The sequence below is a fragment of the Mesitornis unicolor genome, unplaced genomic scaffold (assembly GCF_000695765.1).
Source record: "Mesitornis unicolor isolate BGI_N332 unplaced genomic scaffold, ASM69576v1 scaffold27040, whole genome shotgun sequence".
Classification (NCBI taxonomy): domain Eukaryota; kingdom Metazoa; phylum Chordata; class Aves; order Mesitornithiformes; family Mesitornithidae; genus Mesitornis; species Mesitornis unicolor.
This window is the reverse complement of record NW_010156825.1, coordinates 24,304-34,105: the sequence shown is the minus strand read 5'-3', so window position 1 is coordinate 34,105 and position 9,802 is coordinate 24,304. Positions and strand designations below refer to the sequence as shown.

Sequence of the window (9,802 nt, the reverse complement as noted above, 5' to 3'; positions counted from 1 at the left end):
TCCCTAACGTTCTGTGATTCTGTGATCATCTAGTACAACTGTTAACTAACTCTACCATGCCCTCTTCTCAACCATGTCCCTGAGCATCCTCAACTACTTCTGTTTCAGTCAGCTGAGAAGTGTGTCTCAGTCTGTCAGGATTTAGCCACGTATGTGCATAGCCAGGGGAACAAGATGGGAAGTGTGAGTTCAGAAAGAACTACATAACCATGGACAGTATAAATACCTCTTTCTGTGCTTGTTCATAAGTGTGTTTGGAGCAAAGTATGTACAAAGCAAGCCAAAATGCTCTTTGCCTGTTTCAGTCAAAAAGGTGTTACTAAGTCCCACTCAATGGGAATGCAAAATTTGTGTTTGTTGTTTTATTCCAGCTAACTGTAGATTTAGAGGGTTTCACAGTAAAATCCAAAATGATACGATGTTGTAGAAGAGATTTTTATGAAGTAGTGACACCATTTTCTGTTGTTGGTCTGCCCTATCACTTTTAATATGGTTTAAGGAGAAAATATTTTCCAGGTGAGAAGAATCCCTATAGCAATGCTACTTTTGTACATTTCTCCTGAACCAATTTCTGCTCTGTATTTCCTAAATGACACTGACGTAAGCTATGACAAAAATTAGCAGAATTCCCTTTAACAGTAGAGAAATTAAACCAGTAGGTGAACTAGGAGCCTGGTAGTAGCTTTCATGTCTTTTCCTGTTCCCCTTTAACTGTTTGGTGCTTCAAGACCCTAACTTAATTTAGAGGAAGAAGTATCTGCTTCTGTCTTGACATGAATACAAAACTAAGGAAATGCAGAGAAGTAGCCCATTATAAATAAAGTACAGTAATGTGTAAGAAATTCTAACTACTCCTATGGCTTTCATTTAAATGGATTCAGGTTACTATACTGCCTAATAGCATAACTGCCCATAGTGGTTTTCACGAGAATAGTAAGTTTTGGATAAATTGTTATGGTTGTCCATTGTAAAACATTCTGATTTTATTATGCTACGACCTAGTACAGTGACCTGGAAACTTATGTGTAGTGGCTCAAAGAACAGATTTATGGCTATTTTATGTACCTGCATTCTACAAAAAGCAGTAAGAAGTCATATAAGAACCCTTTATAAAACATTGGTAGTGCACATGAGCATGCAGAAATGTTGGGTGGTATGTAAGCACTTTTACAGTTTTAATGCTTGTGATTAAATTGTGCTAAATCTTCTGATAGCTAGATGAGATAATTGTTAGCCTAGAATGAACATGTGTAAAGCATAAGGAGAAGTTAGCTGACTTCGTTTTATAGCATAATGAACGTGGTGTAAATTCTTTCTGTTTCTCTTGCAGGGTCAGAGATATGTTGACTGATGTCATCAAAGGTGCTTCCAAGTAAGAATTGCTAATTTCTTACAGATGAGTTCTCTTTTGTGGCAGAGGCTGTAAGATAATATTTTCTGCAATTGGTTTTCTGCCAGTTTCATTATTGCATATGACTGCTGTTCAGGAAAGGCTAGTGCCTCCTGTTTTGCATAAAGCCTGGGCAGTGCAATATGCATTGTTAGTTCATTCTTTTTTTAACTAGCAGACTGTTTGCCTCAAGTAGCTTCATTTATCTAGAAGGTGACTGGTCTTTAGTGGAGTATGGGCTCTTCAAAACTGTCCCACTTTCTGTTAAAGTGTCTTTATTGTGCCCAGATGTGCCCAAAGGCAGGAAATTACATGTCTTCAGATTGTGACAGGCTTGTTCATTTGCTACTAGAATTAGCACATAGCTTTCAGGCAGCAATAAGTGTCTTAACCTTCCTTCATAGGCTGCTAAAGTGGTTTGACTTCTTCCTTTTACTCTCTGCTGGCAGATAGCTCCCTATTATGCTTTACCCTTAACCTGAAATTGGCCACTTGCACCAGGTTAAGCAAAAGTATCAGAAATAGTGAATCCTTATAAGAACAAGTGCTTAATCTTAAGTCATAAAGATGTCATCAGTGAAAGAATTACAGTGAAATCTCACAGGCCGTTTAAACGTTGGTATTCTTGTAAATGTATAAAAGACTAGTTTGAAATACATTTGCAAGTTAAGAGTTCTGGTGATTTTAATTAAGAGTTTCCATGAAGGTCTGAACTTTCTGCTTTTTTAACCTACTGTTGTTCAGATATGTAAAATATTCCCAACTGTTCCATTTCTTTGCGTGTCAGTCCATCTCGAAGGAGTCAGTTAAAGAAGAATGAACTTGGAAGATCTGTCTGATATTTTAGCTACTCAATAAATACCTGTGTTAAAATAAGGTAGTAGAAAGAGATAAAGTAAAGGAGGAACAAAATAATAATCTTTAAGTATATCATATTCTCTGTGTCAGATTTAAAGTTATGATTTTAGTTACAGAAGTTCATTAGCGAACATATGGGTAGGGACATTGTCTAATTTGGGAGGAAGGGGTGAATTTTGTTTAGGTAACAGCAGGAGGTTTTCCCATGCTTAGATCACATCTCTAGAACTTCTTGTGTTTACTGATTTTAAGAAAATACTGTGTTTTTCCCAATATTTTCAATAAAGAGTAAGACAGTGCTCTTTTTCTTCCTGGGGCTTGTTAGGATGATGATTTTTACCTTCACTAAATTAAAAGCATCCAGCTTTCATGAATGTGTAAATTTAAAAGTTTCTTTATGTTTGAGGTACATCATGAAATGTAACCTTTTACGGGTTAATGATCAACAACAAAAGTTCTATACATAGATTTGGAAATTATTTAAGGCAAAAGATACAAGGAGATTTCAAAAATTTAACTAAGCACCTAGTTGTAATTACTTGTAGGTATCTCTGTAAGGAAATAGTTTGTGTTCCAAACAGGAGAGGCCAGTGACATTCCACTAGGACCTGTGTATCTTATTTTTAAAAGCAAACCAGAAGTCCAGAAAATACTTTTTTTGTGAAAATGCAATCTTTGGATCTGAAACAAATGTCTGAATTTGAAGTGTAAGTGTATTTTTACAGCAACAGTTGTTGCAGAGAGCAACTAAGGTTCTGCAGATCCCCTCGGGTTAAATTAAGGTGAAATGACACCAAGCAGTCAATCAAACATTTTATGTAGAAACTACTTAAATCTGGAAAAGGTGAACAACTTGAGCTTGGAAAATGCAACACGGTGACAATGTGGATTCTTACTGGAAGCCTTTATAAGAAGAAGGTAAAGATAAAAGAGAGACAGGAAAGGAAAAAGATAAGAAAAGATACCACCCCCTTGGGTCCTGCCATGATCCCGCCATGGCAGGGACAGATGTGGTGATGCTCTGGTCGTGGACACGCACAAGGCTCCCTGAGTCACGGCCTTTTATGCAGTCCAGGCTCTCGAGAACTTACGTAACTCTCAGTCTGCTGTGCAGGCACCATTGTGAGTGGTGATGGTCATGAGCCCCATCCCCAAATTAACTTTGTATGACCTCTGGCCATATACGGTGAGTTGTCCTGCCTGACAACACAGAACTGCCCATCCTTGGGCACACAAACGCATCCTCAACAGGCAGACGCCTTCTGCTTCCCCACACTTTAAACTTTACTGCTTTTCTTATCATCGCTAAGAGGAACATGCAGAAGCTGTCTTTTGTTATGCAGAACCTGTCATGCCACAATGTTTGAGACATACGTTTACTCTTTCAGTCTCTCACAACAGTTGAGGAAGTTTTTCGAAATGGAAGACTGGTGCAAAAAATGTAGTACACTGTGTACTGGTCTACTGGAAGACTAGAAGTGGTCTAGTACACTTGTATTGTTCGGCTGCTATTGTAAAACAACTAAGAGAGTTACAGCAGAATTATATAGCAGTTTGTTTTTCTGGGAATGACTGCAATGTCAACATCTATCTTTTCATAAACTGAACAAAGCTATAGTCTCTCTCTTATTTGTAGATGGCAGATTTTTTTTTCTTGAGTTCCTTAAAAGGAAAGGTGTGTACTGTGGTAGAAGTTAGTACTCTTTGAAACCTGTCATCTTCCATGATGTTAATGTTTTCATAGCATAGGGGAGTAATTCCATGCCTTTTTTCTTTAAGTTGAGACTTCAGTGATGGCTGCTCTGCTAAACCTCCTCAACAGGTGCTGTTGCAGTGAAGTGGCAAATACCTATCTAACATTCCATTTGAAGAGCATTTTTATGTTGTCATGTGTAGAGATGGTGCTATCCAAGTCCAGCTGGTGCATTTCTGTGTATGCTACTTGCTCTGCAGGGTAGCAGTCCTCATTATAGTGGAAGCAGGCTTCTGTTTTTATACAACTTTGTGTGTGGTAGACTTTTAAATAAAAGACAAACAAGAAAAAAGACTGAAACACTTCTGTCCCCTAGTCTTTCTCTAATTCCTGAAGATGAAATGTGATAAGACTTTTGCTGAGCTAAAAGACAACCCAGTAAAGTTACTAGGTGCATAGGCCCTCCCTCTTGGACTACCTGTAGCATAAATTTCTTGCATTGAAATACATGTTTTGTTGCCTGCATCTCTGTTACGCTTCTTAATGGTTTGACTTTTTCTATCCAGAGATAGCCCAGTGGTGAAAGGAAACTCTATTTTTGCCTTAACTGGTCTTGCAGTTGCTGTAGCCAAGTATGAAAGCAGCCTGTCCTCAGACACTGAAGGGATGCCTGAGGTGAGTCAAGCTGAAAGAGAGATTCTCTACTCTTAGTGGAACATTGTTACCAGGTGTCAGGGGGGCTGGTAAGTGGACGTGAAGTACTTCACATTTTGAAGTTCAAATTTCCCCCTGCTCTGTGAATGCCATCTGGTAGCTGCTGTGTGATCTCTATGAAACCAGTCAGTGTGTAGACACCTTCTCACAAGAAACATAATGACTAACACATTTATTTGTTAGTTTTAACAGAAGAGTTAGAGGTCTAGTGAACACTGAAACCCAGCCAGCTTCTTTTCTTACCATTTTTGCTTTCACTGAATAGTAGCTGATTAAAACTAGCATCTGGAGGGTCAGCATTGGCAAATAAACCATGCTACTTACTGTACATAAGAATGACAAAATAATCTCATTCCTGATGGATTGTAACTGGAACATCAGCCGCTTCTGTTCAGGTAGGACCTGATTTAAGAAAAAATAACAATATTTGTGTTTGATTTTTCAGACTGAACCTGACTTTCTTCCCACAAAACACTGGATTTCTATGGTCACAGAGACACTCTTCAGTATTGTGAATAGCCGCTATCAACCTAAAGGTCAAGTCTTCCCATGGTTCTACCAGGTATGTGGTGGTGTGTTAAAGACTAGAGAATATATCTGTATTTCATACCTGGAATTCCTAGTGTGAAGTTTCCTGGTTCTGTTTGCTCTGTGGTAGCTGTAATACACGAGAATCAAAACTTTTCTTGCTTTGTTCTTTTTCTTTCATTATTTTTTCTGCTTATACTTGTGTTTGCCTCAAATTTTTGCTTTCATTACCAAAACAGTAAAAATCGCATGTGGGGATACATGAGTGAAGGAAATTTTAAAAACAAACGAACCCTTCCAAACTTAGATTATTCAGCATGTATATACAAAACAAAACCTTCTAACATTAACAGACTCTCCTTAGACCATACTGTTGAAATCGAGTGATTCTGACACCATTCCTTAGGGCTCTGAAATGCATTCTTACTTGAAATCTAATAGTTATGGAGCCAGTGATTCTTATTTTACAGTACCTCTTGGACCCCTGGGAGGCAACACAAGTTGTATCATATGTGCTTTTAATATGATAACCAGCCTGAAATTAAGTATCAGGCAGTTCTTAAGTAGGACCTGGAAATTTACTGAAAACTTAGTGTAGACCTTAATAAATAAGTATTGACTCTTGACTCTCTGTGGTCAAAACAACCAGGTTGGAGATTCTTCATGTCCTGGATGCAGAAGGTGTTCACAAGCGGTATTCCCCAGGGCTCGGCTTTGGGGCCAGTCTTGTTTAATATCATTATAAATGGTCTGGATGAGGGGATTGAGTCCTCCCTCAGTAAGTTGCAGATGACACCAAACTGTGTGGGAGTGTTCATCTTCTCGAGGGTAGGAAGGCTCTGCAGACAGACCTAGACAGACTGGATCGATGGTCTGAAGCTAATTGTATGAGGTTCAACAAGGCCAAGTGCTGGGTCCTGCACTTGGATCACAACAACCCCATGAAGCGCTACAGGCTTGGGGAAGAGTGGCTGGAAAGCTGCCTGGCCAAAAAAGACCTGGTGGTGCTGATCGACAGTGACTGAACATGAGCCAGCAGTGTGCCCAGGTGGCCAAGAAGGCCAATGGCATCCTAACTCCTATCAGGAATAGCATGGCCAACAGGAGTAGGGAAATGATTGTGCTCTTGTACTTGGCACTGGTAAGGCTGTATCTTGAGTACTGTGTTCAGTTTTGGGCCCCTCTACAAGAAGGACATTGAGGCGCTGGAGCGTGTCCAGAGAAGGGCAAGGAAGCTGATGAGGGATCTGGAGACCAGGTGTTAGGAGGAATGGCTGAGGGAGCTGGGATTGTTTAGTTTGGAGAATGAGGGGAGACTTTATTGCTCTATACAGCTTCATGAAAGGAGGTTGGAGTGAGATGGGTGTTGGTCTCTTCTTCATTGTAACTAGCAATAGGACCAGAGGAAATGGCCTCAAGGTGTGCCAGGGGGAGGGTTAGATGGATATCAGGAAAAACTTATTTACTGTGAAAGAGTGGTCAAGCACTGGAACAGGCTGCCCAGGGAAGTGGTGGAATCACCATCCCTGGAGCTGTTCAAGAAGCATGTGGATGTGGCACTTCAGGACATGGTTTAGTGGGCATGGTGGTGTTGGGTTGACAGTTGGACTTGATGATCTTAGAAGTCTCTTCCAACCTTAATAATTCTGTGATTTTGTGATAAGGGAAATTGGGTCATACAAAGCCAAATACAAGCATGCAAATGTATTGTAATGTTTCCTAACTGGAACTTCATTTACTGCATTCATGAGCTATGTTTAGTCCAGTAATGAGATGTTAGCATCAGAAAGGTGAAAATTACTGATAGACCTGAGTCCACTCTAGCATGTGACCACTGTCATCACTGATCACAAAATCAAGTGCAGTGTAAAATAAAAGCTAGACTGATTAGACCTAAGGAGATTCAGCTGCTTGATTGGCACTAGCAATTCTTGCCAAATTGTTCTGTGACTCCTGCCTTTGAAAATACTGCTGCTTAAAAAGGTGTTTTGAGATGGAACAATGTGACAATATTTCACTTCTAAAATCCATTCTATTTAAAAATAAAAAAATTAAAATCTCATGCTTGTAAAATTCTAGGGCACACAATAGAAATCACTCTCTTGCGGAGTGCCTTGCACTCTGATGGGATTTTTTTTTTCTTTTACATTTCAGAGTTCCATGTGGGAGCTGATAAATATACATTAGGTTATTACTTTCAAACAGCCCATTGTTTTATAAGTAGATGTATCTGTATGGATTTTACCTTTTAAAATGGAAAGGAATGAAAAAACAGTCTTTTTTCTGTTTTTCTAGAAGTCCTATTCAGGTGAAAATACCGCTAGTATTATAGCTCGTTCCTGTGCGGCCACTGCTTTGTCTCTCCTGGTGCCAGTTTTCATTGTATCATGCAAAGAGAAGGTTGAGGAGGTCCTGAACATGCTGACTGACAGGTTGCCTGGTAAACCCAATGCTGATGAGTCTCAAGCTGTTCAAATCCATGTGGGCCTTGGTTTGGGGATGTTTATCTCACGTTTGTATGAAGAAAAAGTCAGGTAAGGATTATCATATGTAATGCAGGTTTGCAAATAACTTCTTTCTTTTCCATGCTTTTGGCCTTAAGTTATGAGGAAATAAAAGTACAAGTCAGAGGCAAATGTTTCTTGAAGGGCTTCACAGCATTTCTTAGAAGATGTCTTTTATTATCAATCTTCACCACCACTACCACCCCCCACACTCCCAAGTGCTATTCTGAATATTTTGCCATTCTTTCAGGATGAATGATTAATTTTCATAATATCCTAAGGAACCTGTGAAAAGCAGTCAGCTTAGAAGAGCCACACATATGCTTATAAAGGGAACTAACTGCTCTAGGTGACTTAACTGTAAAATAATTCACAGTTCTCATGAGCTGTTTTCTTAGTGGTGCTGTGGACTCTGGATAGTGTCCACTTACATCCTGCAAGTTACACATATGAGGATGAAGCTACAACAGAAGCCATGTAATGGGCTGTCTTTGAGGTGTGCTGTTACAGCTATGTTGTCAGCAAAGAGATTTTCTGACGTTAGTAGAAAATGCCTCCTTTACAGAAGGGCTGTCTTCAGTTGCAAGTTTCCGATGATTCCGGGGAAATTAAGAAGTAGATTTGGCTTTATATTTCTCCAGCTTCTTGACTACTAGAGATTTTCTCTGCCGGTATACCCACAATAAATGTTTAATTGGTGCCCAAGCACAGGTATCAAACAGATTTGGCTGTTAGTTGTTAATTTGCTCAGTGAAGCTAATGTTTCTGACACATCTACCTTTTCTGAAACACTCTGCAGCGCTGCTCTGTGCTAATCTTCATGCTTTTGTGTCTTGATGTCTTGCTGCCTCTGACTCAGCCACATAATTTGGAGATGGACTATCTCTGGATGATTAGTCAGTGGTGACAACTGAGCTACACACAAGCAGTAAAAGGCTCTTAAATTTAGCTAGATCAGCTTGGTATTTTGGTGAATGTGAATCTTTATTTTGGATTTTTGGGTTTTGTTTGTTTGGCAAGGAGAGTTGAAATTAATAAACTTATCTAAAAGTTTCTTACGAAATATAGCAGTTTTTACTCTTCCACCACCCTGCATAAGTTCAAAGCTTAATCTCACACATTTTTCCAAGCATTGGCTTGCAACAGCAGCAGTACTAGTAGGGATGTAGCTATAACTAATATCAAATCATAGAATTAGTTTATATTAAGGTGTCCTGATCATTAAGAAAACTATGTACATGTTTTGTAAGAAGGGAGTCTCTATGACATATTTTGGGGTGAGATGTAAATGCTTCCTTTTTCATTAATAAGTTAGGCAAAGAGATGAAAAGAGAAATTTACAGAGCTAATATCTTAAAATGTCATTAATTTTCAGCTTATAAATAGTTACAGGTCTAGCTGAGATCATGTTTTATCTTTCTCATACTGTCAGGCATGTTTTACAAATCCTAGGTGCTAGGTTTCTATCTGGGTGTTGTAGCAATAATGGTTGCTATTTAAGGTTTGAATGTGTTTTTTATTATTGTATATGAGTGTGTCTATATGAATGTGACACAAATGACCAGTCATAGTTATTGCTTGCAAACTAATATGAGAACCTGTTAGAGCAAGAAAAGAACTCTTTTTACTGGTATGTTCAGTCTTAGCAGGAGATTTAATATCCTATATGATATAAAGAGCAGAGCTGTGTTTTGGGGTATTTTGTTTCTGTTTTATTTTAATTATTTTATTTTATTTTTTATTATGTTTTATTTTTGTAGTGAGGTACCCGCTCAACAGATGAACTTAGTCTTAATGAAGTCCCAGGATGTGCTGGAAGACTGCTGCTTTGACATTAGTCTAGAGTACAAGTGAGTTTCCTTCATTACTGTTGATAATATTGTTTTATTTGAGCTCCACCTTTTTGATTCATGCTTTTATTTCTTAATTCTACTCAGAAGAGTATAAGAATAGGACAACGGGACAGCCTGTTCTAAGTAATCCCATGGAGTCTCTAGCTTGTGCAGACTGGCAAGGACCTTCAGAGGTCCACATTCCTCCTCAAAACAAACTGAGGCATAGATTTGGGCTACATTGCCCAAGGCTTTACACTCCGGGTTTGAAACCCCCAAGACT

General features: G+C 38.9%; 1 protein-coding gene across 1 annotated transcript in view; it reads left to right on the top strand.

Moving 5' to 3' along the window:
- Nucleotides 1-1,330: 1,330 nt before the first annotated feature.
- Nucleotides 1,331-9,802, top strand: part of FOCAD (focadhesin) — a gene marked incomplete at its 5' end in the record, with an annotated part of 31,330 nt that continues 22,858 nt past the window's right edge. Inside the window, 5 exons of the mRNA XM_010194594.1 lie at nucleotides 1,331-1,372; nucleotides 4,508-4,616; nucleotides 5,101-5,217; nucleotides 7,479-7,717; nucleotides 9,448-9,537. Coding sequence (XP_010192896.1) covers nucleotides 1,331-1,372; nucleotides 4,508-4,616; nucleotides 5,101-5,217; nucleotides 7,479-7,717; nucleotides 9,448-9,537 — 597 coding nt within the window. The remainder of the gene's footprint in view (nucleotides 1,373-4,507; nucleotides 4,617-5,100; nucleotides 5,218-7,478; nucleotides 7,718-9,447; nucleotides 9,538-9,802) is intronic.